Raw genomic sequence first — 27838 nt, 5'->3', positions numbered from 1 at the left:
TTAGATGAAAAGTTCTATCTCCTTTTATTATAAAAAAAATTGTAATCCAATTCAAATTCCAATCCAATGATAAGGATCTCAATAGTACACTACATCTGTCCACTCCAGATCATTCTGCCAGTGGAAAGATTTAATGGTGCAAGAAGTATTAAAATTAGGGAAAATTATTTGATTACCCACTTATAGGTTTCCTTTATAAAATTACCTACCAAAAGTTTCAGTTAACAATAATACCCAAAATTACCCACTTAAAGTTTAAGTTAATAAAAATATCCAAAATTGAGTTTAGGTTTATAAAACTACCCACTCAAAGTTTCAGTAATAAAAAAACACATGATTATATGTGGAAGATGAAGACTCACTATTTTAGGTAGTTTTGTAAACCCAAACCTGATTTTGGATATTTTTGTTAACTGAAACTTTGGATGGGTAGTTTTGTAAACTCAAACCTAATTTTTGGTATTTTTGTTAACCAAAACTTTTTGTGGATAATTTTTGTAAAGGGAAATCCAAAAATGGATAATTATGTAATTTTCCCTAAAATTATGATAGGTCAGATGGTAATGGCTACGAAATTGCAATCAGATCTTCAATTTTATGAGTGGGCCCCATGTCAGACTATGTTCTCTAATCCTGATGCCTGATAGGTAAGTATCTCTCTAACTGATCCGACGAACATAATCCCTCTCTCTCCTAAGCTCTGGTTTCGCTTTCGCACATCTTCTCCCCTACCCACACTGTTCTCTTCTCTCTGGTATTAACGACCTTGACAGGCCAAGAGACAAGTCGCCAGCCGCTACTCGCTGTAACTTCTCCTGCGAATCAGCAAAGCAGGTTCTGTTTCTCCTTTATTCGGGTATTTCATTTTCATTGCAACTATTGTGCTTTTTTGGTTTTGGGTCTCAAAAAAGAGAAGCTTTGGCGTTGTTTAGTGTAATTTGTTTCTGATTTTCGAAGAAATTTCTGTTTTTTTCTAGCTTTCAACGCTTTTCTCCTCAATAAATTTGAGTCTGTATTAGCTCTTCGGTAGATTTTGTTGTTCTCTTTTCTCTAAGTCGGAATAAAGTGCGTTCTAGGTAAAAATTTGTTCTTGTTTGCTTGATCATGGGAGAATTTAAAATTTGACGTTGAATGAAATTGAAATTTATGGCAGAGTTTAGGGTTTTGCTTAGCGTAGGATTTATAATGAACTTACAATGCAAATGTATGCAGGCGAGATAGCTGATTTTTTCTTTACCCCCCACCACCCCCCCCCCCCAAAAAAAAACTGTTTTTTTTTTAATCAAATTTATGTAAATGTAGAATTTAAGAAATACTGTTTCTTTTGGTAAGATGGGCTTATGGTAAACCTTGATAGATAATTTTTTTTTATTATTTTATTATTTTATTATTTTTTCTGAAATTAAAACAAGAAGATACAGGGTTCTGTTGGTGTATGATATAAAATGATCAAACGAGGTGTTTTTTTTTGAGATTGTGAAGAAGTCATTGTAAGTTCCAGTTGCAAGATTGGTTGATAGTCTGTTCTTGCGCTTTTACTGAAGAGGTTTATTTTATCTTTTCCTGACAGGTTTATGGTAGGGATGGATTTGGGTTCTCCGAATGCAACATTGGAAGAGATCAATGCTCAGAAAACGGATGGTTCCCTTTCTGTTGGAAAACTAGACCTTAATCTTGCAGTGAGTAAAGAAGAAGGGATTGACGGTTATGGTCATGAGACAGGGGCATTGGATGATACCGTTCCTGTGTATTTGAATAAGCAGAGGCAACGTGACTCCCCTTTATCTCCTGCTGGTGTTATGCCTGAGGAGTCAGATTCATTTTGCTTGAAATCCAGTCTGATAGGGAGGACTGAATTTGATCATGATGAGGTTGGGGAAAAATCTTTGGACCATGATCCAGAGGGCTTCCAGTCTCCCTTGAAGGACAAGCATTACCAAGGTGAAATTGGGGCCTTATCTGACAGTCCCTCGGGTAAATCATCATACCCAGGTGAATCAGAAACGTCTCAGATTGAAAAAAGAACTGAAGAAACTCATCAGTTGTTGGAATGTACAGTTGACACCAACTATCAGGAAGAAGAAGAAGAAGATATGGAGAATCCATGCCAAAGATACTCCCCTCTGCATGATGAAAAATTAAAGGATTCTTCTGGCATTTTGTCTAGAGATTCACCACCTGAGAAAACTGAATCCACCCATGAGGAAGTAGAAGAGGGAGCTTCTGATTACCATGCAAGAAAGCTATTGTCCCCTGAAAAGATGCAAGACAACATTGACAAGTCTACAAGGGAAGACTTCTACCATTCAATGAACTCACCATCTGAGAATGGAAAGATGGAGCGGCTTCATTCTGATCTGCACTCAGAGTCTCTGAAGGTTACCCCGAAAAGATCTGCATCATCGAGGAGGCAGATGTCAGTTTCTCCTGAAAGGTTACCTTATATAGAAAAATCTCCATATGGAAAACCATCTTCACCGCAGAGTGATCGTGACCCATCATATTCCCCCAGATCATCTAGAAAGAGACACTCACCTTCTCTTGAAAAGTTTGGTGGAGATAGTAAAAGAGTTACATCCCGGGGTAATTTATCTCCATTTGGACGAACTTCTATTTCTCCAGAGAAGCAATCTCGTCAGGATTCCCAGCGCAGGGGTGATAAATCACCTAAAAGACATTTTTTGCCACCAGGTGATAGAAGACGAGAGAGGTCCGTGTCAAGATCCCCTGTTAGGCGGAGGGATTCCTCTGGATCCAAAAGGGACCACCGGGACAGATCCCGATCAAGGTCACCTTATGAAAGAGATCATTACCGAAAATCCCCAAGGTGAGTTTTTTTTCTTGGGGTGTGTGGGGGGGGGGGAATTAAATACTGTAATTTATGATTGTTTTGTGTACCACCTTCTGAACATTGGAGGCCTTTATATGTTGCATTTCAACAGTTCCACTTCAACAACCTCCCCTCCATGTAAGAGGTGTTATGGATTTATGTCCAGAATTTTCTTACTCATGAAAGGAGTGGACTTACTTTTTCGTTGTCATTTCTGCTTGTATCTGGCACGAAAAATAATCCTGACGTTTCATTGTTTTGTAGTAGAAAATGACATTTCCTGAAAACAACCATGGGCTGGAATGGGAAGGGTGATTGTGTGACAACACCGCTCAACTTTAACATTTAGGACATAATACCTACACAATATGTATGATTATTTTTTGTTTCATCTGATTATGCTTGTAACATTGATATGATCTTGTGTGTTGCTAGGAGGAGGTATTCCCCAAGGCGCAGATCTCCTCCTTCCAGGCACTATTCTCATCGTCGTTCTCCGAGGAGAAGACCTTGGTCGCCTCCTCCTAATCGGAACACTGGAGTAGGGAGACCTGGAAACAATCTATTTGTTGCAGGCTTTAGCTTTGTAACTACAGAAAGAGATCTTGAAAGGAAATTTTCAAGGTTTGGCCGTGTTAGAGATGTCCGCATAGTTCGGGATAAGAGGTGATTACATCTAATGCTTAATTGATTTTACTTGCTGACATCTCATAAATGATCCTGAGCTGATACTGAAAATTCAAGATGCCCTTTTTCCCCCTAGTTTCAGATTTATGATACCGTAGCTGTTCTGTGTAGACACATCTTTAGTGGATCTCACTGTTGTTCCAGATTTGTTTGTAGGATTATGAAATGTTCATTAGTCTATCCTGATATATTTGTTACTTCTATTTTGTTCTTTCTTTGTGATTGGTAGCTTGGGAGAGTTATTAATTTGGTTATCTTGATCTCTTCTCTGTTATCTGAGATTTAGCCCATAACATATTCATGTTATTGCCTTTTTCTTACTGGAACAGTGTGCATTTATTTAGGTTGGGATTGGTGTAATAACATGTTGGTTTTAATTGAAAGATCATGTTGTGTTTTCTGTTGCTTTTTCAAATTTGAAATAGGTAATTCAGATTCTCCCAGTAAAATGCAAATCCAGTCTGCATGTGAATCATGTTTTGAGAAAGTGTACCCAAAACAAACTTAGGTATTTATGCTTTGTCAAATGTTGTCACTACTGTCAAATGTTGTCACTACTGTCACCAACAATGAAATTGGTTGTTCATAGGTTATCAAAAGTTCTTTAAAACCAAAATTTCTACATCTTTGTGAACATTTCCTCTTGGTTGGTTCAAGCTTAATTTGATACAAGCTGAAGTGAGACAGATGCTTAGGGTGTCTGGGCAAGGTAGAAGTGAGGAAGGGGAGAGAGGAAATATGAGTGTTTTTTTAGGGGAATTAATGCAAAGAAAAGGGACTCAAGAAAGATAGATGGTGTAGCAATCAAAAACATTTGATGATGAGGAACTTGGAATTCTTACCTTTAATGAACACACTAAAGAGTTGAAGCATATACTTGGGGGGTGGGTGCAGGGTGGACAATTTCAAAGTGGAGTTTCCATCATAAGATATGGAGAAAATTGCAAGATTTGTGATCCACTGCCAACTTATGGATGACTGGTTGTGGAGGGACCATTTCATTTTTGTAGGTTGGTTAGGTCTATTGCTCTTTCCTTGTGCCTATTTCGCTTTAGGAGGTTGGTTCACAGGTACAACCTTTGTAACTTCATGGTATACCCATGGATTGGCCGGTTCCTATTTGGAACGCTGGAATTTCTTAACCGCCGCAGTTTCTAGTCCTGCTGATAGTTTAGCACATTGGCCAAAGATATAGCTTGTTCCAGGGCAATGTCAGATGATACAAAAGAAAGGGCGGAACATGTCCCAACTGTTGCGACAGTGGATTAAGAATGAGGCTGCTGTGACCATTAAAGTGGGCCATGAGCTACTCAATGGCCTGGCAGGTTGGCTGCCTGTGTGGCTGATTTGACTGGTTCAACGGGCTGGCAGAATTGGCCTCCTGTCTTTCCTCCTTTGATCTACATCAGGATAGAGGGTTATCATTTTGGGGGTTTCTTCATACCTGGGTGTCAAGGGAGTCCTTACCCGTGATTCAAGACCCAGTTCCCTTGCTTGGTTGGAGGTCTTGCGTTGACGATCGTCCCTGTCGAAGGCGAACATCCCACCGAGGGTTTTGTCCCTGTCGCAAGGTAGGAGATGAACTGTTTCCTTTCTCCTGCCCCTCCTTTGATAGCTTTAATCTTTTGTTTTATTACCATAAATGCGCCACTCCCCCCACACCCCCCCTCCCCCCCAAAAAAATAAAATTCTTTTAGTTCCATATAATCCCGGCAATACGCCCATGCATGAGTGGTTATTGCACGTGAGTTTTATTCTGTTTCTTATGTCAACAAGGGCCCTATACTGTTCGTAGTATCAATGGTTCTGCCACTGTATTTAAAATTTTGTTACAATTATGAAACTGCCATTAATTCTTGCAATTGAGTTATCGAGTAATCGGGTGTGCCCATAGTGATTCCGAATAGATTTTCTGGTCCCCAGGATCTCCACCACTGAATCTGAAACAAACTATTTTATACTACTATTAAAACGAAGATGGGGACAATGTAAATTTGTATACGCTTCAAGAAACCAGTTCCTACTGCAATTAAGTTAAGAAACCTGTTACCTAAAATTTATCTCATATTTTTAATTATGTGATTTGCTTCCCTTAAGGTATTCCTGGAACAGATTCTGAGCTTGCATTTTCAATTTGTCTGATATTTATGATGTTTGCCTTGGAGGGATTAATGTAAGACCCGCTAGACTTGTAACTTTCATTATTTGTTTTGGGTTGCTATACTTTATTGCTGTTGAAGCATTGCCTTTTCTGTCTGTTAGGTCGGGTGATTCTCGTGGTTTTGGCTTCCTATCCTTGGAAAGAGATGAAGATGCGGATGCTGCAATTCGAGCTCTTGACCAGACTGAATGGAATGGCCGGATTGTCCTAGTAGAGAAATCAAAAACACCAACCCGTTGAAGCCCTGTTTGTTTGGTCATTGTTGCAGTGGTCAAAGCTAGTTGTGAAGTTTGAACTTATTGGAGATTGAGTTCGGCTGTCCCAATTTTGTTTCATACTTACAGTCTGCGAAAATATGGTATAAGTTTTGGACAAATAGCAAGTATGACTTGAAACAAGATTCATGACAATATAAAGACTTTAATTTAATGCTTTATATTATGGAACTAATATCAGTTTTCTATCTAGTTATAACAGTTATGTTTAATCCACTTATGGTTGTGGAGGTTATTTGGAAACTTCACAAATAATTCTACTCATTCTGGTTAAACTGCAAATTTTGCATCTCTTTTGTATGATTCACTAGTATATTTTGCCATTTCAAATCATTTACTAAAAATAACCATTCGTATAAAATCCTTTCAGGGTTCATCAGCAGTTAGAAATGAAAGTTCTATGCCTTATTTTGTACCTGAGAATCTGTACCTAAAGTTCCTTGTGCCTGGAAATTCTGGACTAGAACATGATTTCACAATTTGCCATTTTCAACTGATCATTCTGGAGTACATGAGCGTCTATTTTCAGTGGTTCACTCTAATGTAAGGCGCTGGTGCCACCTTGCTTCATTTTTATGATTGCATTAATGAAGTCATGCTCTCTCTCTCTCTCTCTCTCTCTCTCTCTCTCTCTCTCTCTCTCTCTCTCTCTCTCTCTCTCTCCCTCCCCTCCCCTCCCCTCCCTTTCTGTTTGCTCTTCTTATTAACTTAACACCATGTATTCGTAGAGTTTTGTCTCTTATGCTGCAGGCGCTGATGACCAATCATAAGTAGGAAATGGAGCACAATGGCTAGTAATGTATTTAAACTGTTGGAAAATTCATGTAGCTGGAGATTTTGGACGTGAACACTACTCTGATTGTTTTGGAGTTTGTGTTTCTTGTCAATGTTTGCTACTTGGCTTCCAACCATATTGCCTGACTAGGCTGGATCAGTGCACAGTGAAGATTTGGTACTGATCATGATAACATCCCTCCTCACCTTTACTCTTTTTTTTTTTTCCTTTTTTCCCAATTTAGTATGCCTACAGTACATTGTTTGGATATTGTTGTATTGCAGGCCATATGACATGTTCTGATGTTCCTCAGCATAACCATAAATTGAATATCATCAAATTTGATGGTCCAAACACTACTTTTGTTCAAGCTCCTTCTAGATCTGGGACTTTCAAATATCAACAAGAAATGCTGTTGGGCATTTCAAACTAATCACTGTGGACATATACCCCATTCCAATTTCCCCTATTGGTGTCTGAAACCAACCATCATGACACATTCCATTACTTGGCTCGTTGCTAGATGATTGATGTGGCCATCTGTTTCCGCATGGTAACTTTGAGGGTATCTATTCTCCTTATTTAAGACGTGTTGCAACGGTAAGTAGTAATGCAATGCTCATGTGGTTACTCTTTCTAAGTGCCTTATTTGTGTCCAGATGTCCGCTAATAAACCATTAGTCCTTTCATGCTTGGCGAATAGTCTTGATGAGAATTCTATCGTGAAACTCAGCATTTTGGGGTCAAACTTTGTATGTTTCTATGACTGTTGGTTGGATGCTCAAACATTGATTCTTTTCACCATAAGGAAGGTAATTAGCTTTCACTAATGCGGCAATTTTTGTCAATAACTGTAATCATTGTCTTTGACCTAAAGGTCATTGCATTTAGACAGACAAGCAGACATAATTCAAGTTCTTAGAGTATGTAATTTGATGTTTTTCTTGTGTAATTTGATGTTTTCTTTAGGGTCCATGTGGTTGCAAGTAAATGGAAATGAAGAGAGTGAAATTACTTATGAAAAAAAAATGGATACTTCCGTAACTATGATTGTGTAACTAACTTTTCATGTGTATCTTTATTTTCCTGCTGAATTCCCAGGAATTTGGTTGAAACATAAAGTAAAACTTATTGCTGGTAAATACAAAAATAACAACAACAACTAAATGCTATAAATATTATATAAATTTTCATTTTATCTCTTATGTTATTTCATTTCCCTTACCTTGCTGTCACATGAAGCCTTAGGACATAAAGTAAAGAAATATGCCTGTGTATCCTGCCTATGAGTAGTAACTTTGTTTTTTTAACAATCTGGAGTTTCCATAAATGTGGAATCAATATGATTGTCTTGGTAGGTTTTTTTTTTGCTGGTAGATATCATTGGTTTGTGCATTGTGAAATGTCTAGAAATGATCTATGTTGGTTATGTTAAAATTTATTGGTTTTCTGTTATTTCATGGAAAGTATTTTATAGGAATTGCTTAAAATCAGAAGGAAATTGTGTATGTATTCTTTACTCAAATGTGATACAAATCTTAGAAAAGGGTGCTTATTGTTTTCATTTAAGTGGGGAACTTAGAAGTTGTAATCTTCTTTGATTGCCTCGTGTCTTATTTCCAAAAGTTCTATAAGTCAAGGGTAAAATAGATATTTACCATTATGTCACTATTGAGAGTTGCCATTGTCTTGCCATGCTTATATGTGAAATGACCGAATTTTACCCTTACTGAAAAAAAATGTGTGATATTAAACAGGCAAAAAAGTAAGGTTACAACATATTTTTCACTAAGTTTGGTTAAGATTTTTCCTTTAAAAATTAGAAATTACTTTTAAAATTTTTGGATTGGATGTTGTTTTCCACAAGAAGTGGTGGCATTTTGGTCCTTGACACAATTGCTACCAATGGAGGATGGTGATTCTGTCACATGGCTGGATTCTCTTAATTATTCAACAGTTCCTAAATATATATATATATATATATATTTTTAATATGTAAAGTTATCAAAAAAAGACCTAATGACAAAGAAATAAGAAATGATTTTGTAAGTAGAATCTATATTTCTGGGGAAAAAAAAATCCCTTTTGAAACAAATAGAACCTAAGGGGGTGCTTGGGTTCTTTGAACCAAAGACTTGCAGGAACTCTGTATTAGTCTACTGTACACTCTTTAACTCAGTGCCTCCTGAATTTGTGGCTGAAATTGCAGCGACCTTTAGTGTCTTTGCATCCTTGTTCAAGGTGGTTAGTGCAAACTCATGTTTATGTGCTTGCCTAAAAAATAATCAGTTTGATTTAAAGGTGATATTAGCAAATAGCAACTATTAGTACATTTCTCTGTTGAAATGGCATGTTTTTATGTAATCTTACAGGTCGCTAAACATGATTTGTATGTTGGTATATTACAGAGGAAGCAATGATCTTAAGATTGATCACACTTTTGAACTACAGCTGACTGGGAATGTGTTGGGCACTAATGCTTGAAATGAATTAGCTGTTGGCAACATATCCATTGATCAGTTGTTGTATCAAGAGAGGTATGATCATCCCTTAGCTGCAATGATGGAGGCTATCTGGTTGTTAGAGGGGAGGGGGATGGTAAGGAAATAGGTTAATTAATGATCTTACGAAAGAAATTGGTTTGCTTCTGATCTCACAATGTGGATGTGGCTGTCTAATTTATTAGTACTTGTAGAAGCACATCCATGTATCATTCCATAGATTGTCATCTTTTAGCAGATTCAGCAGGAAGGACCCGGATGTCTTCAACCATGGGATTTGATGCTCTGATAGGGACTGGAAGGGGTAATTTCAACCTCATACAATAGGGATGAGAGTGAATGATGAATCCAAAGTCCACTCATAGGGTCAGATCACCATGGGTGAAGGAAAATTTAATACTGACAGCAAAATGGTATGCAATTTCATGGACTCCCAATAAATTATGAACTGAGTTTTCCTTTATCTAAGGTGGAGGAAGAATCTTTTAGCTATGGCCATCGGTACCATCAGATGACCACGGGAAACATGTTATTTTCCTTCACTAGTGGGGGAGAAAGAATCCCCAACCCATTGGTGATGTGATCATATGATAGGGTTTTTATTACATCAATAAACTTCCGCTCTCTATTTGTATATTCAAAAGTATCCTTCCCCATGGTCATTTGATGGTAACGTATGGCCGTGAGGGCAAGGGATTTTTCTTTCTCCCATACTGGGAAGGAAAATACCCTTCCCCTTGGTTATCTGACAGTACCGATGGCCATGGGCAAGGGATTTTTCCTTTCACCTGTTAAATAAACTTTGGTTTATTGTTTTTCGAATTCTTCAATAGAGGGTGATAGTTTGTTGATGAGATAAGAGTTTTAATTTATGATCACATCACCTCTGGGTTGGGGATTATTTCTCTCTTAACAGTGAGAAAAACTTTTGCCATAGGTTATTAATTCCTTTGTAAATTGCCTGGGAGGATTATGGAAAATTTCCTTTGGCTTTCCGCAAGTAAAGCTGAATAAATTGTCTGAACCTTTTTTCGCCAATCCTAGTCCTATTATGCCCCATTTTTTTTTTTTTTTAATTGGACTGGATCACTTTTGCCAGTTAACAACTTGAGGGAGAGGAAGAAGTTAACTATTGTTTCCTTAAATAAATTGTGAAGTGTTTTTTTAGGGCAAGAGCTGTGATGTTCAGAACTTAGTAAATATGTGTAGAAAATGCGTGCCATAGAATATGTTTGGGAAGAGAGTAGCATTATAATGCATGGAAATATTACAAATGTAAGAATAATGAAGGGGTAGAAGTGGTAATATATTTAAGATGAGGAGTAAGGTAGGGTGATGTAGAAATAAGTTGGACAAAAGACTATAAAGGAAAGGCTAAATGTCATCTACTAGGGTGAAGAGGGAATCGTTTCTTACATAGTGCTTTGATTCTATGATTGGATTCAAGAATGGTTGGATTTATCATTAATTTCAGGTTTGAAAATATCCTTTTAGGTTGAATCGAAGTGTCATATCAAGTGGTTGAAGAGATTTTCTCTTTCACCATGGGTGAGGAAACCTTTGTCAGGAAGTAAATGGGAAGATTCATTTATTGTTATTGAAATGGGTTCTAAGCATGCGGTCAAATATTTGTTTTGAAAATCTATAACTATCAGATCATAATTGTTGTCATAATAATAGTAAAGCTGCGTTTGGTAGTCATCCATAGAAATGTCTTTCAGTTCTATGTGAAGAAAAAAAGAGAATAAAGCATTTGGTGTCAATTTGGTGTTTTTTGGAATGTAAAGGGGAAAAAAACTTAGAAATGTAAAACGATGGAATGGTGAAACCTTGTTTTGTCATTTTGATTTTGTTTTAAGTACAAAAAAAGTGAAGAACTAGGGTAATAGTTTTTGAAACATATTTATCAAATACTTTTTTTTTTTTTTTTTCAAAATGATATTTTGAAACAGAAATTGAAAATTCTGTTTTTGACACAAAACGTCGTTTGTAGGATTGAATGACTATTATATGCAATCTTAAGTGTTCATGGAAAAACATGTAGATATTTGATTTAATTAGTTTCTCAAATTTGGCACTAGGCCAATCCATAGACTCGCTAGATGTCAATCGTTTAAAATTTGCCATGTTACTTATCTTGGCATTAGTGGTCCACTAGGAAGGTGTTTTGGTGGTGGGGGGTGGGAGTAGGTGGGGGCGGAGGAGTGGAGGAGCTGTGGAGGGGAGGACTTGAGAAATGGTTTAAATGATTTTTTTTTTTATAATAATAATAAATAAATAAATAAATAAAAAAGATTACTAGAGATGATTGGAGACTAATCCCAAACAACCTCGATTATCCATATTTATTCTGATTGCTATAGATCTTGATTCTGATCCTTATAACCTTGCTTCACCATGACTGTGGATACTGTTGAATTGGCATGAGAAGAGAATTTCGACTATGTAAAATTGGTAGTGAGAGTTAAGGATGATCAAAAGGAGTATATGTTAGCAATTTCCCATATGTGATATATTGAATGTATATCGATTTGTGATGATTGTCTTCCTTGATGGGTTAAAAGTTATATTTATCAATATTTGATTGATCTCTTCAATAGCAACATTCTTGCAATTGCAGAGATTAAGTTCCTTCTTGTGTTTCGACTTGTCTACATTTGGCCTTCACGTATGTAATATTGTTGTTTATCATCTTATAATCAAGTTTATGAAATCAGATCTGGTCCTTTTCCAATTAATATCCAATTAGTCATTCAACAGCTGAGAAAATTTTTGGATGGCTAATTGGTCAGCCCAATAATTAGATTTTAAATCTAATAATCTAATCACCTGATCACATCAGCAGTGGTACGTGGCCCTTCTATGGTTCTATACAAGTGTCACGTGAAAGGAAAATTAATCCTGGATTTTTATAGCTTTTTGACTTTCTTAGTCTCTACCCAGACTCCAGAGGCTGCACCGGTCCAGGTCTACCAGTCAGGTTGAGATTACCGTTAAAATTTTAAAAGGAAAGGGCCGTTGATTAATTTGAAGTTGTGATTGTGAAGCATGTGAGACTCAAGGCACTATGGATCAAAGGCACTATGTGAAGCATGTGGACCACTTGTATTACAAGGAGATGAGGTCAATATATTATGGAGGTGAAACTTGGGCGGATGTGATTGGATAGAATATATAATAACATTATCATAATCATAAGATATTAATTAATGGGCCATTTATTTTGCTTTTCTTTGTTTTAAGTACAAAGTAATCATGGGGAGAAGCGCTAAGGATTGGATTATAGATAATCTTTGTTAAGGCTGTGTTTGGTAGCCAATTGGAATAAAATCATTATTTTTGAGAATCCCATGGCGTTTGAAATCACAAAGGTGATGCCCTAACTTTGTTAATTACTTGTTTAAGACTTGTAATGCAGAGAATCTTTGACTTTGTATCTTGATAAATAATACCATTATAGTTGATCTTAGGTTTCCATCAATTGAATTTAGTTTTTACATATGATATGGATTTGTTTAGTGCAATTTTTATGGTGTTAAATAATTTATAATCTTATTTTTTGGTCATTAGTATAACATATATTTTTTCTTATAAGTGTTCATATTGTCATTTCAAATTATCTTTGAAAACCCTATACTTCTAACTTAAAGAACTTTTAAAAATAAGAGAAGGGATAATCAAATTCTAAATACACGTATAAAGGTATCATTTATACTATCACTTTTAAATATGGGTATGTCTAAATGTAACCGACCCAGTTACAAAACCCTTGTAACCTAAATTACTGTGTCTCCATTATTTTGTCATTTTGTGATTGCTTTTAGGTAAAAAAAGTAAATTATTATGGTTCCATTATTTTGTCATTTTGTGATTGATTTTAAGGCCAAAAAAATAAATTACTATGTTCCCATTATTTTGTCATTTTGTGATTACTTTTAAGGTTAAAAAAGTAAATTCAACCTCAACTTTTTGGATCGTTACTTTGATTTAAACGGCAAAATGAGGGGTAATTTTGAAAATAAATACACTCTTTCCAAACAACCCGAACAACCCCTTGCCTCAACTGATTGTCTTCCTCCTTGCAAGTCTTTCTGTTACCTTGGTTGGTTTTTATGGCATAAAGTTCGGCGAGATCATCTCCAGTGAGTCAGGTAAAGACTCTCTTTCTTCTCGGAGTGTCCAATGCTTTTCTGGGTTTTAGAGTTTAAAACTTCTGGTGGACTTCATTTTTGTTTTTTGAAGTTTAGAAATAAAACCTCTTTCCAGAAATTCATGTATCAATTATATTGCAATAATTTCTATTGTTGTGGATTAGAGATGAGGTTGGTAAGATAGTTCTAATCATGTCTCTCTCTCTCTCTCTCTCTCTCTCTCTCTCTCTCTCTCTCTCTCTCTCTCTCTCTCTCTCTCTTCAAAGAAATCAATTGTATTAAACATGCTAGTGTTTTCAAGAAAGGAAAAATCCAAGAAGATGACAAATGGCAATATTGTAGGCTTTTTTTTTTTTGGGTAAAGCAATATCGTAGGCTTGGTACTACTATAATGATGACATGTGAAATTTTGTAATTATAATATATTTTATAGGTTGATTCTAAGGGTTTTGGGATTGATTTTGGTCAATTCCAATTTGATTTGGATTTGGATTGATATTGGCAGCTATTGATTTGATCTCTGATTCCGTGTTTAAAATCAATTATAAGGTTTATAGGACTAGATCGGGGGTCTTAAGATTTGAGGGATTCTAGGGTTTTTTTTGGGTCTGATTCTGATTCGATTTGGATCAAAATTTATAGGAATCGGTTCCAAGGATGTAGGGGGTGGTATCGGTATCGGTCTCTATCGATGTCGATTCGATACCAATCCGGATCGGATGGGATCAGTGGGTATCGGCCTATTTTACCCCTGAGTTTTATAAAAGGTACTATATTTTACCTATTTTACCCCTGAAACTATCCAGATCAAGGATCGGTCTCAGTCGATACGATCGATCCCAGATCAATACTTGAAACCATGATCAGTTCGATCTCCAATTCCAAGTTTAAAATCCCTAGTTGATTTGGCTAGTTCGGATCAACCCCAATTCCAATTATTGTAGAATGGCATATCTAGGATTTTTGGGATTGGGTTGTTGGTTTTTAGAATTTAGTGTCAATTCTAACATTTTTATGACTAATTCGGATCTGATCTAGACTGGAATCATTAGGGACCAATTTACTCTTTGATTTTGAGTTAAAATTCTGGTATTAGCCGATTTGGATTAGAACTGGTCATGAATTATCCAACTCCGGCAGTTCTAGAATGGTCAATTTAGAATTGGAATCACTAGAGGGATTGTTTTGATACTCAATTTCGAGTTTAAAATCATTGGTTGAATAAATCAATTTCAATCCAAATCAACCATAATAATACCTATCCAGGCTGTTTCAGAATGGCTGATTATAAGGTTTTTGTGATTGATTCGATCCCTTTCCGATTTTGGTCACTTTGATCTAGATTTTATCTAGTATTAGGCCAAACTGAAATCAAAGTTCAATTTCAATTCAGGCCGATTCGGTTTTTATTGAGTTGACTTAATAGCCTCTTGTAGGTAATATGTTCTCTTTTAGTAATTTTTTAAAGTTGTTATAAGGTTTTTTATGGTTTCGATTTGCTTGATTTGGTCCAATTCGATTTTTTACCGATTTGATAAAAACTCAAATCAATAAAGGTTTGTTTCATGTTTCTCTTGATTAGTCCAACCTGCTCCACTGAAAATGGACACCCTTACTCAAAGCAATAGACCCAATCACCCAACTGTTAGTATAATTTTTCTTTTTCTTTTTTTTCAGTCCCATGTTGGACTTTAGAGAGATGGGAAATTGAGAGTTTAAATTTCAAACGTAGTGATGGGTCTGTTTGAGGATAAAATTTCATTTCTATCATTTTTTAAACACTTTGTCATAAAAAGTGGTGCAACGGCTTTTAAATTGAGAATATAAACACATGAAATTACTTTTTGAATCCCCTTGAACCAATCATTTCTTTCACATTATAGGACTTTTTGGTAACTAGAAGTGGGTTACAAGCCTTTTGTAACCTGCCTAGGTTACAACTAGACAAACCCTTTAAATATAGGTACACATTGCTATGTTATAAGTTATAACTTGCTTTTGATTGCTTTTGAAATATTTCCAAAAGTTATTTAAATTGAGAGTAAAAATGAATTTTAAGATAATTTGAAAGTGATTTATAATTATTTCATTTTCAAGAGCTACATTATTGAAAAAAAAAATACTATACTAATTAAGTAAAGATCAAGTTTTCCTTTACTGACGCGACGGTTAAGGGAGAATACTTTGATCAATGGATTGATAGTGCCCATAGGAAATATGGGAATAGTGAGAGTATTATCAACTATTCATAAATAGGGGCATGTTTTTATAGAATTATGACCATTGATGGTTGTTTGATTCCTTGTTCATGTGTTTAAGGAAATTTTAAACTTTTTCTAAAGAAATAATGTGAAAAATATCCATTTCACCAAATTTTTTATAATAAGATTTTCCCTTAAAATAGTTCTCCACAATTCATGATGAGTTGATATGGGCCCTATTTGAGGTGTTTGTGATAATTTTTTACGAACATAGGATAGCCTAGTGGTGGTTACTTCGGCTTGTGGAGCCGGCACCCAGGGGAAGAGGTCGTGGGATCAAACCTTGTTGTACACCTTTGATAAATTCTTAGTGTGGAGAGAAAGTACATGGACATACATCGAAGGCTTTATGGTTGAATATGATTTTGGAATTTTATATGTGGGAAATTTACATCATTAGCAAGATATCTATATAGTTGAAGTTTCCACATCACCTTCAAGCGGCTAAAAAATGGGTGCTGGGATAGAGATGCCTTCTACGTCAATAGTGCAGTGTAACTTGTCGCTTTAATGTAAGTAGTTTTTTTTTTTTTTTTTTTTTTTGAGCTAATTGTTATGGTCATGTAAGGTAGAGTGGACGTTTGAGATTGAATCAACAATAACAACAATAATAATTAATATAATAATGTGATGATGATGATGATACTTTTGGATAGTTATTGGTCATTTACTTTTATGGTTTTTCCTATTTAAAATGTTCATTTTACTCAAAGTAATAATGTCTAAAGTAGTAATACAGATGTATAGACATACATATGATACATGCCAATACTGATGAATTATTTGATTGAATTGGACTTGATCTGAAATTTGATATATGATTAATATGGCTCACTCCTTCTCTATCTATCGATTGAGTGGATATCATTTATTCACGCGGCAGAATAGTGTCTTGTAGTGTTTGAAAAGGCAATTAATTTTTTTTTAATAATAATTAAAATAAAATAAGCTGAAATGAGTTCTCAGTTCTAAATCTAAGAAATAATAAATGTGTACAAAGGTAGCAGGATAGGACCTTTCATTTTGTCGGCAAGAAAGGTAGTGGGAGCCCCTCAACAGCTCAGCTCAACTCCCAGGCCTGATTTCAAGCTGATTGACCTTATTTGCTCTGACCTTGTAGACAGAAGAAAAATGTGATAATAATTAAAAAGTCTTAGCTCTGGGACTCTACATTACTTGGCTTTCAATCTTAAAACAGAAGAGTAACTCATCTGTGTCTTTTTCTTTTCCCTCTTATCATTCTAAAATTTCTTCTAAAAACTAAAAGAATGAGAGGAATCTGATCACTAGCTGTAGGTCCTGTAGCCCAAGAGTAGATGTTCTAATGGAATGTATAGCTAAAGCTGCATCAGAGTTCAGAAGTGAACACAAAATGGGAGTGGATGGTGGATAGTGGAGAGTGGCCTCACTCTTCCCACTTGTTAGTGAGTGATATGATTGTGTTATGTGTCCTTCAAGTCCTTTTCGAGTGATGAAGAGTGGGAGAAAGTCTTCCATTGGTTGCTTCCAGCTGCCTTATGGAGAAGAAAATGCCACAGAGGAATCCATTTTGGATGTCTGGTTGTGGATGGTAGGGACTAGGGATTTAGGGTTAGGACTTTAAAACAATGTTGGTCCCATAGGGAAGTCACCGAAAAGAAAGTTCATGTGGAAGTATCACTTTATCTATCTATGCAATAAAAAATTTAAACCAGTGGACCTATAGACGTATACTTCTATTAGCTTAGTCAATCTCCAAGAGCTTATATAGATCTTGAAAGCTCTTTATACCTTCTCTTATGATCCCATCTAAGAAGCTCTCAACCATTGAAGGCAAAGTGGGAACCCCATTACACCTATTCATGTTTGTAATTTCATTCTCAAGTCAAAGAAAACTATTTTTTAAACCATAATTTGTACATACATTTATCATCAAAAACTTTCTCTGTTTGATGTCTGTGTCTTTGCCATTAATGAAATCTTCTTTTCCTGTCCTACCAATAAATAAACAAACAACAAAATATTACCTTAACTTGAAAAGAGAAAAAATGTCTCAGTTTAAATGTTTCTTTAACCTCATTTGTTTGAAGTATAAAAAGAGGTGGGAAACTTATAAAATGGGTTCCATATGTTATGGATTGGATTGACAAGAAAAGTAAAAGAAATAAAATAACAAATAGGTAATTTTTAGTGGGATCCACCTATATGGAAAAGAGAAGAAAAATGAATAAGGCAGGATTCTAAGAGAAAGAGAAGAAATAAGAGGATAAGAGAGGTAGACACAAAAAACAAATTTTCCATCAAATCCTACAAAAATTGATAGTATTTTGAAAGTGAAAGGAATGGGAAAAATTAACTGTTATACCAGCAAACAACCACTATTGCATTAAATGATATTGTTTAATAAGTTTCCCACCCTAGAATTTTTTGTGTTAGATTTTATTTTATTTTATTTTATTTTGAGGAAAAATTCCTCACTCTTCACCTCTTTGATCCTTTTTTCTCTTTTCTCCATTAAACAAGCTAGGCTTATTTATTGAATCTAAAGATTAATATAAGGAAGTGAGAATCAATTTGAAATTCAATTGCCAACTTTTTTTAATAGTTGGATAAGCAAAAAATTTTGCTGCTTTGCCTTCCATATATTCATGGATACCTATTGGTCCTGCAATTCTCCAACGATGATTTGATCTCTTCCCATATATCTTACACAATCTCTAATTCGTCATAATCATCTGGGTAATGGAGGCAAAATGCGTATAGAGGGAAACCTTTTTCTTAAAGTTTGTTTACCATTTGAAAAACTATGTTTGGGTCAAAGTCTAAGTAAGATCGATTGGAAAGGGTTAAAACCTAAACACCTTTCCTAGATCGAAAGGAATTAAGGATCAAGCTCCTCAGATTTTTGACTGATCTAATTCTAATTTTTTAAACCATGGTTTGAATTCAATTTGAACATGTGAATAAAAAACTTTAAGGTTTATATGTCCACCAAATTCGAGCCTGATTTTACCTACCACATGACAGATATAGGTTAGAGGTTTGTTCCTTAAACATGTATGTAGAAAAAACACGTCCAATCAAGGTTATGAAAATCAGAATCAAGATTCAAATCGGTCATTGCTGATTCTGATCTGAATTGATTGGAATTAATTGGATCAGATTAAGCGCAGATGGTGTAGTTTGATACGTAAAGTCTACACTCACCAGGAAGTCTCTTAAGTCCTTTCCTTTCCAAAGAGACGCATTTCCATAGAAATAGCTGTAATATGAATGAATAAACCATTAAAGCTTTTAGACTCACCAGGAAGTCTCTAAGTCCTTTCCTTTCCAAAGAGACGCATTTCCATAGAAATAGCTGTAATATGAATGAATATACCAATAAAACTTAAAAGCATATTAAGATGTATCATTCACGTATGCGTGGGATATAGATATTCATAGTTTTCGGTCTTATCTGCTCTGTCATCAGTTCATCCTCTGTTTTGAATCTTTCGCTCCACCACATCCGCAAGTCCTATCTGATATACCCAACTAAAACGCGTTTTTTATTCTTTTTTCCCTTCCAATTTCTTCTATTTTTTGGAATTTTGTGACCTTTTCTTTTTCTCTTTTTTGAAAGAAGCTTTCCATTTTCTTCCCCTTTTGTAGTCTTTTTGAGAACTCTGTTTTTAAGCTTTTATATGGTTGCAGGGTTGGAGTCTTGTAGGATGAGACCCAAGTGCACAAATCAGAGATTATCACAGCTTTTCAATTTTTTTTCCCAATAAGAGGGTGGTTGAACAACTGGGTTTGACTAGATTTGGATGTGTTAGTGTTTGTATTGTAATTTGTAGGTATAGTAGCAGTAGATGGCTTAGTAGAGAAGCTGTGGAATGAGTATTTCAAGGAAATGAAGGAAGGGAAAGACTAACAACTGGTTCTTATCCACTGGGTCGACGACTTGGAATCTCTCTCTCTCTCTCTCTCTCTCTATAATATTTGAAAAATTGAAGGGAAAGAGAGTTCGCCATTTCTCTCAAAAATGACACCTGATACAAGGTCTAACTTCTAAGAGACTCTGATCATTCAAACCGTTTGTTTTTCCTCTCTCTCTCTCTCTCTCTCTCTCTCTCTCTCTCTCTCTCTATATATATATATATATATATATTCTTTCTCACTGTTCAACACGCGCACCCAGTTTTGAATATTTCTACGTTAATTTTTGCATTTTTAGCTTTTTACTCCTGTTCTTAGTCCTGAAGGTGCAATTGCAACATCTGGATTCTAGAATCAGCATACGAATTCCTGGTCTCGGTTCTTGACTTTTTTTTTTCTTATTACTCCTTTAAGGGTTTCCTTGAAATTGGGCCCAAGACCTGAACCCAAATTGGTTTTTTGTTTCCTCAGATATTCTCCCTTTTATTTTTCTCTTTTTCACCTGCAATATCAGTTTCAGCAATGAAAATCTGATCTGGGTTCTTCCCGATACACAAATCCTCCAAAAATAGGCGCCTAAGTTCTTAGTTTCGACTCATTTCTCTCTCTTGAAAGTGTGAATTCGAGGTGTACGTAGATATGGGTCTCTGTTTCAGCAAGGATCCAAAACCAAGAAAACCAAGTGCTAATGGGTACAGATCAGGCGGCGGCGGAGGAGGAGGAGGAGGTGGAGGTGTGGCAAGGCATCAACAGAGACCTCAGCCTCCTGTGATTCATCAGCCTAAAGCTCCTCCCCAGCAAACCCACCCAGTACCGGAAAAGCGATCGGCACCATCACATCCTCCTGCCGTTTCCCCATATAAGCAAACTTCTCCTTATGGCCTTGTTCATGAGCCGGATACCATACTAGGAAAGCCACTTGAGTATTTGAAGTCCCACTACACTCTAGGCAAAGAACTGGGTAGAGGTCAGTTTGGTGTGACTTATCTCTGCTCAGAGAACTCGACTGGCCACACTTATGCCTGCAAGTCAATATCAAAGAGGAAGCTTGTTAGTAAGAATGATAAGGATGACATTAAAAGGGAGATTCAGATAATGCAACATTTATCTGGGCAGCCTAACATTGTGGAATTTAAGGGTTCTTTTGAGGATAGGCAATCGGTTCATGTGGTGATGGAGCTTTGCGCAGGTGGGGAGCTCTTCGATCGGATAATTGCGAAAGGGCACTACTCTGAGAAGGCAGCTGCTAATACATTTAGGTCCATTGTAAACGTTGTTCATGTCTGCCATTTCATGGGTGTGATGCATCGAGATCTGAAGCCTGAGAATTTCTTGCTTTCAAGTAAGGGCGAAGGAGCCAAGTTGAAGGCTACTGACTTTGGGTTGTCTGTCTTTATTGAGGAAGGTGAGCTCCACATCTTCTTCTTCTTTTTTCCTTCAATTTTGTAAGCTGCACATGCCCTTGTTTTAACACCGATGAGGAAATTCATTATATGCGCTAAATTTAGTCTAAAATTTTCCTTTGTTAGGTCCTCTTTTGCAACTTTATGCTTTTCCATGTTTGCCTGTTCTCAGTCTCATGGAATTTCTCTGAACTGAGAATTTGTTTAGCCTTCCTTGGAAAAAGATATTAACTCTACTCTACTTCTATGTTTTTTATTATTTTCTCTCTGAGTTTCATCAGCAGATTTCCGCTCCCCCCCCCCCCCCCCCCTCTCAATTTATCCTAGAACCTACTTTGCTAATCTCATAATATAAACTGTCGAACTTATTCCGCGTAGAACAAGTTGATGAATGGGTGGCACAAGGATAGTATCACAGATATATGATCAAGGTTACAGATGGGGAATAGTTAACCAAGTTGGTTCAGTAATGTGCAGCCAAGAGTGATGACCTTGACAGCTGAAAAGTGAGATGTAGCAAGTTTTTTTTGGGTGAATAAAGATCTATCAAGTTGAAGTTGCAGAACTAGTTGGAAAGTAAGAAACTTGAGTTGAAGTAATGAGTGTTCAATTTATAGACGAAGATTTACAGCCTTTCACTGTAGCTGAATAGAAAAACAGGAATTGTGTGGCTAACCCCAAGTAGTAGGCATAAAGGCCAAGTTTAATTCGGCTGAGTTAATGGAATTTCAGGTTATAGGTTAAAGCTTTTTTAATAAGCATATGAAAGAAAGTAAGTTCTGTCACGCTCAAGGTTTAAAGTATCAGTATCGCGTATTGTATCAATACGCACCACTACTTTAAACCTATCATATAGTAACCCTTTTAAAGATACCGATACGGTACACGATATATATCGTATTGATACCCACTGATACCGATACTGATACAATACGATATGGACTGATACTTTAAACCTTGTTCACTCTTAATTTTAATCTAGAACTTCAGTTACAGCCTATAGTCACTACCATGAGGTAATCTATCGATTTATAAATAATATATAACTGAACCTATACCTCTGCATAGTTGTCAAGGCACTGCCTAGACATCCCGGCAACTTGGTCGCCTTGCGTCCTAGCCCCCTCCAATGCCTTGGGTCACCTGGATGCCATGACAACTATGCACCACTATATGCAGTTAATTTTTGTATTTGTAAGAAGGTTCCCTCATCTTCCAACGTAATTTTATCCCTTTAAATAAGTTTAATAAGCTGAGAAGAGCTCCCCTTCACAAATTCCTAAAACTAGAATTGATTAGCGCATAAATAACCTCGCCTTTGAAGCATGTTACTCCTTTCGGTTATTCCATTTAACTGTGGAGGATAAGATAGGTGCAGAACTCTCGTGAAGTATTTTTTATTCGATTTATTTATTCTTAATGTCAAGATGTTATGGCTGGCATTCTTGGCTTTATATAGATTCCATGTGCTGCTACTATGTTCTTCCCGGTGTCTTGCTATATCTAGCTTGAGATGGATTTAAAGTGGCAAATTGTGTCTAAATTTGCATTTGAATCTTGATTAAAGCCAGAAGTTGGGTATGGAATTCTCTTAATCCTCAGAAATCGAATATTGATCCCAAATTAAGCCACTTGATTTCCTGACGAAGAAAGTGAAGTATCCTGATTTTCCTCTACTAAAAATTAAATAAAAATGCCCGGTAAAGTTTAGACGTACTTATAGACTCGGCACTTCTTGAAGCTTGAAGGACTGTTACACTGCTGGTCCCACCTATACAGGGTCCTGGGAGAGTACTGAGCACTTCTTGAAGCTTGCTGCCCTATTTAAATGGAGAAAGATGGGGGGAAAATGATCTGCAAAATATATTGTAGATTGTAACTGTTCAGTCCCCAAAGGTCTTTGTTGGCATCTATTTGCAGTGCTCAATTAGCTGGTACTCAAATTGTAGGAAAACTTAACAGAGTTATGCCATCAGAAAGCAAATAAAATGACCATAAAATGATCTGAGAAGAAGGATTTAGAAACAATAAATTACTCCGGTTCTTTTGCTTTAGGTTTTTCTTTTTTTGCAAATTGAGAAATTCCTCTGTTTACAAACTATGAACATCTCTAAAACAACAGGGAACTCATAAACAAAAGGTAGAAATGGTACAAGTAAATTACCTTTCTCCATTTTGTGCGGTATCTACATCGTTTGCTAACCAATGGTTCTCTATGTTCTGTTGAGTCAATTGTATCAATATTTTGGGAAAATGCTGACCCCTTAGATGGCCTTCTTCTACCTAGATCTCCCAAGGAAAAATCCCGTGCTTTGTAATTTGAACCTCCCATGATCACCATGAAGAAATCTATTTGTTAACTTTAGTTAAATTGATTCATGATCCCCTGCCTGATTTTTCCCCCCAGTTTACCTAGGGAGTTCATTTGTTAATTATTTTCTCATCTTTTCCCAATGTTAATGTGTGCTTTTGTTTTACTGCCATTATGTGGAACTGTCCTTTATAAAAACTTGTTTGGCATCTTGATCTCCTTCAAACTTGATTTTGTGCTTGCTTCTGCCCTCTCTATCTTATGGATTTGTTTGACTTTCCTAATTTTTTCTCCTTGCTTCTGCCCTCTCTTGTCTTATGGATTTATGTGACTTTCCTACTTTTTTCTCTTAAGTAATAGCTATTTTTGCCTTCCAATTGTATTAAGTTTGACTTTGAACAATCTTCAATGGATGAGCCAGGTAGGGTGTATCGAGACATAGTAGGGAGTGCTTACTATGTTGCTCCTGAAGTTCTGCGGCGTAGTTATGGGAAGGAAATAGATATTTGGAGTGCAGGAGTTATCTTGTATATTCTACTAAGTGGTGTTCCTCCTTTCTGGGCTGGTGAAGTCATTGTGCTCTCTCTTCGTGCTTAGACATTTGCGATCTCTCATATATGGTCCTTACCATTTAGTTTCAGTTTGAAGTAGTCGGATTTATTTATTATTTCAATGACGGGATATTGCAGAGACGGAGAAGGAAATATTTGATGCAATATTGAAAGGTGATATAGACTTTGACAGTGCCCCCTGGCCATCAATATCAAGCGGTGGCAAAGATCTGATTAGAAGGATGCTAACGCAAGACCCCAAAAAGCGGATTACTTCTGCACAAATTCTTGGTATTTTCCTCTCTTTGATTAATTTTATTTGTTTTGTCTTATTACGAGGAAAATTAACTTCTTTTATCTTTAGTTAATATTATTGGTAAGGATTTTTGTGAAGATATTATTTTAATCGGGAATTTGTGGATCTTAGGATAAGATGTTATTTGAGCACCTTAAATGGCATTATAATTTGTCAACAGCTAAACTAGAGTATAACAACTAAATTATTAAAGTTGTTTATGATTGAAGTACAGTTATCATATTTTAATGGACTTATTATATTCAAAGTTGAACTCTGCAAGTTTTATTTTTGTTCAAATCATATGAGAACATGGCTGTCAGAAACAAAAAATCATATGATGAAAAAGCCACTTGTTTTCTGACATTTCAACAACTTAATGTGTTGGAAAAATCTTAGATTTCAAAGTGTGTTTGGCATGATAATTTCACGTCATATTGGTTAGATTGCCACTGATTTTACATGCATTTATATGACGTACATGACCTAATCCATCTCAGTATAAATAATGATCCAGAGCACCCATGGCTGAGAGAAGATGGAGAAGCGCCTGATAAACCAATAGACAATGCAGTTCTCTCAAGGATGAAGCAATTCAGGGCAATGAATAAGCTCAAGAAGCTCGCACTAAAGGTAAATTATCAATCTATGTTCAGGGTCTCACCCTTTTCAGAGAAATAATAAGGGAAGAGGGAAAGGCAAGATTGGACTAGAAGACAAGACCTTGTTTGCAAGAGAATTATGAGCACTTTTTTATGGGCTGGATCAAAATGATTTTAATAGAAGACATTATCTTTACTCTGCCAGACATGTTGTATGCATTTGTGATGATCTCGTAAATGAGATCTATTATATTCTGTAGAAGCTTAGGAAAAAATAATGGTGTGCTTTGGGGGGAAGTGAGCTGTAGAGTTGACCTTCTTTTGTTGACATATAGATTGATTGATTAGAGTTAGTTGAGTTCAAAGTCACAATATATTTTCTAACAGTTAGTCAAGGTCGCCATCACAAAACTATTGGGGGGGGGGTGGGGTTGGGTTGGATTGCCAAGGTATACAAACATATACAAAGGAAAGGGCTTACAAATCAATTGAAGGAATGGAGCGCCATGTAGCATATGATCTTGAGCTTTAGAATCCCATAAAATGGAAGTTCAAATCATCCTTTGAGGCAGCCTACCAAACAGTCATTGTCAATAATCCTGTAGTTTCACTTATAAAAAAAAGGGGGAGGGGGGGGGTGGGTGGAAGAGGAAAGAATTCCATGTTTTATGTTTCTTTCATTATACCTGAGCAAACTACTACTCGACAAAAGCTCCAAATGTATGCACAGTGCAGGAGGATGGACTGTTGAATTCTCTCATCCTTTTGTTCCTGTAGTTCAAAAAATTGATTTGGATATAACAAGGTATCCATCCACACTACTAGGTATTTCGATTATTGTGTTTTCGGCCGGGTTTTTCTGCTACTATGTTGGCACAGGAACAAATGTCCTGTAGTATGTTTTGTAGGTTTTTGGATGGCTTAAATATCCATTTCTCATCAATAAAATGGTTGAAATGTGGAAATTTCTGCCAGGTTTTTCTAAGCTACCATGTTGGCACAGAAACAGATGTTTCGTAGTATGTTTTGTAGATTTTTGAATGGCTTAAACGTGCGTTGCTCATTAATAAAATGGTTGAAATGTGGAAGTTTCATTTAGTAATCTTGATGACTTGGAACCACCTCCAGGTGATTGCAGAAAATCTTTCTGAAGAAGAAATTAAAGGGCTGAAGGCAATGTTTGCAAACATGGACACAGACAAGAGTGGTACAATCACTTACGAAGAATTGAAGACAGGGTTGGCTCGACTTGGATCAAAGCTTTCAGAAGCCGAAGTTCAGCAACTAATGGAAGCTGTAAGATACTATAAACCATGCAGCTTCCATTGCTCTAGTTATCATCTTTATCTCAGTCATCATTCCTTGACTAATGTATTCTGCATTTTCAGGCTGATGTCGATGGAGATGGTTCAATTGACTATATCGAATTCATCACGGCTACAATGCATAGACACAAGCTCGAACGGGATGAGCATCTATACAAAGCCTTCCAGTATTTTGATAAAGATAGTAGTGGGTCAGTTCACTCTCTCGTGTGCATCGGATTTACTTGGGTTTCTTTCTGCAACATTTATCTGCTGATTTAGTCTGTTGATTGCTCGGTATGCCTGTATAGATTGGTACAGAGTGGCAGTCTTTGTTAGGATGATTTCAGAAACAATTTGGAGATGCCAAGTTATCACTGAACCTATTAAGGCATCAAATCTTAGATGTGAAAAAATACCAGGCTACCAATTTTTTTGAGGACTGCAGGCTTGCAGCATGACTCTAATCTGCTCCAGTAATGAACCCTTTTTTGTTGGATGTCCTTGACAGGTTTATTACGAGAGATGAATTGGAAACAGCCATGAAGGACTACGGAATGGGTGATGAAGACAGCATCAGGGAAATAATACAGGAGGTGGACACTGATAATGTAAGTTTTATCTACTTTTGAAATTTATGGTGCTCCTATAGAATTACCAATGGGTTACTGGTTTTATATTCTATAAAACCTGCAGGATGGTAGGATCAACTATGAGGAGTTCTGTACAATGATGAGAAGTGGGATGCAGCAGCAACCGATGAAACTTCACTAGTTCAACTTATTGGTGGATATGTACGTTTGAACAAGTTCATGAATTACATTTAATTTGATGACTATGCATACGAAAATATGAGAGCAGCTCAACAGCCGAACGGTCACATTGGAGGTCTAATTTATGTTGCTGACGTTCAAAGGATCCTTTTAAAAATGATCTTCAACTCAGTTCTTATCTCTAATACAGAGGGTCATTTGCAATGTCTGTAGTTGGAAAATGTAGTCTTTGTGCATATCTAGTTTCTAGTTCTTTTGTTTTTCGAAGACATTGTGTTTGTATTTCTTCATCATGCCTTTAACAAGAGGAGATTTCTTTTTCGGGATGATTATCTTTTGTTAAATACCAGTTGTTTTTCTTTTCCACTTGAGAAGTTGAAGGCCATGTGTGACGTCAAATGAGACTGAAATTTTGTGGACTCATAGATCCCAAGATCCAGTGCTTGCATATCAAATTTTAGCCAAAAAAAAAAAAAAAGATTATTGACTTAGTGGCAAAATGAAGCTTTGAGAACGAATGGAAAGTTGTAGCTTGTTGAAAAAAAACGGATTGCAAATAATGCAAGGGGAATAATATCCCAATACATGGATGAGTGTATGATTTTTTTTTTCTATTGGGTATTCATGATTGAACAAGTCTGAAATAGCACACATGGCTAATCCAAACTATTTTTCAGATTCTTAGATATTCAATGGTCGGATTCATCATTTCATACTCCCATACGCAGTCTAGGGAAATATTCATGATTGACGATTTATGTAAACCTTTTTTTTTTCTTTATTGTAAATCACCATTTTTAATGTTCTTTGGCTTTCTGTAAGGCTTGTAACTATAGTTTCCCAGGAATATTGCAGATTTTTTGGTGGCAAATGCTTTCCATTTTCCATGTTTTTGTGCCTTTCATTGCTGAAGCAACCACTGCTTTATGAAGCTCATGCAATTGCTTCAAGAACCTGTTCTGTAGTTATGGTTCTCTCTTTCTTATGCATAGGCTTGGTCAGTTTTTGAAAATTTTCAAGAATGAGTGAATGCATCTCATTTTTGTTTCTGGTAAAAAAAA

General features: G+C 36.2%; 2 protein-coding genes across 8 annotated transcripts; both read left to right on the top strand.

Annotated features, from left to right (window-relative positions):
- Positions 1 to 652: 652 nt before the first annotated feature.
- Positions 653 to 12733, top strand: LOC122093789 (serine/arginine repetitive matrix protein 2-like). 7 transcript variants are annotated; one of them, XR_006144558.1, is made up of 7 exons: positions 653 to 834; positions 1571 to 2827; positions 3266 to 3496; positions 5780 to 6036; positions 6324 to 6496; positions 6682 to 7540; positions 9137 to 12733. XR_006144558.1 is itself a non-coding variant. In XM_042664272.1 (4 exons), exons 2-4 carry the CDS (start codon positions 1575 to 1577, stop codon positions 5916 to 5918), a joined length of 1623 nt encoding a protein of 540 aa, XP_042520206.1. In that variant the 5' UTR covers positions 653 to 834; positions 1571 to 1574; the 3' UTR covers positions 5919 to 6128. The 7 variants fall into 7 exon arrangements, 1 of the variants encoding a protein (XP_042520206.1); XR_006144556.1 differs by lacking the exon at positions 9137 to 12733 and having other exon boundaries at positions 6682 to 6905; positions 7013 to 7680; XR_006144559.1 differs by lacking the exon at positions 9137 to 12733 and having other exon boundaries at positions 6682 to 6905; positions 6984 to 7680.
- Positions 12734 to 19006: 6273 nt separating this feature from the next.
- LOC122094020 (calcium-dependent protein kinase 2-like) lies at positions 19007 to 27106 on the top strand. The gene is made up of 8 exons (XM_042664617.1): positions 19007 to 20943; positions 23674 to 23817; positions 23942 to 24094; positions 24616 to 24731; positions 25829 to 25996; positions 26089 to 26216; positions 26516 to 26615; positions 26701 to 27106. The coding sequence occupies exons 1-8, from the start codon at positions 20178 to 20180 to the stop codon at positions 26776 to 26778; spliced, it is 1653 nt and encodes a 550-aa protein (XP_042520551.1). The 5' UTR covers positions 19007 to 20177; the 3' UTR covers positions 26779 to 27106.
- Positions 27107 to 27838: the final 732 nt, after the last annotated feature.

The sequence above is a fragment of the Macadamia integrifolia genome, chromosome 11 (genome assembly GCF_013358625.1).
Source record: "Macadamia integrifolia cultivar HAES 741 chromosome 11, SCU_Mint_v3, whole genome shotgun sequence".
Lineage (NCBI taxonomy): Eukaryota > Viridiplantae > Streptophyta > Magnoliopsida > Proteales > Proteaceae > Macadamia > Macadamia integrifolia.
The sequence above is the reverse complement of the archived record's forward strand: the minus strand, read 5'-3'. Positions and strand labels throughout refer to the sequence as shown.

What these genes read in the sequence shown, in the direction of transcription:
- LOC122093789 (XM_042664272.1), top strand. Translation starts at nt 1,575, where the DNA reads ATGGTAGGGATGGATTTGGGTTCTCCGAATGCAACATTGGAAGAGATC. An exon ending in CATTACCGAAAATCCCCAAG is followed by an intron (nt 2,828 to 3,265) that starts GTGAGTTTTTTT and finishes GTGTGTTGCTAG; the next exon opens with GAGGAGGTATTCCCCAAGGC. An exon ending in CGCATAGTTCGGGATAAGAG is followed by an intron (nt 3,497 to 5,779) that starts GTGATTACATCT and finishes TCTGTCTGTTAG; the next exon opens with GTCGGGTGATTCTCGTGGTT.
- LOC122094020 (XM_042664617.1), top strand. Translation starts at nt 20,178, where the DNA reads ATGGGTCTCTGTTTCAGCAAGGATCCAAAACCAAGAAAACCAAGTGCT. An exon ending in TACTTCTGCACAAATTCTTG is followed by an intron (nt 24,095 to 24,615) that starts GTATTTTCCTCT and finishes ATAATGATCCAG; the next exon opens with AGCACCCATGGCTGAGAGAA. An exon ending in AGGAGGTGGACACTGATAAT is followed by an intron (nt 26,616 to 26,700) that starts GTAAGTTTTATC and finishes TAAAACCTGCAG; the next exon opens with GATGGTAGGATCAACTATGA.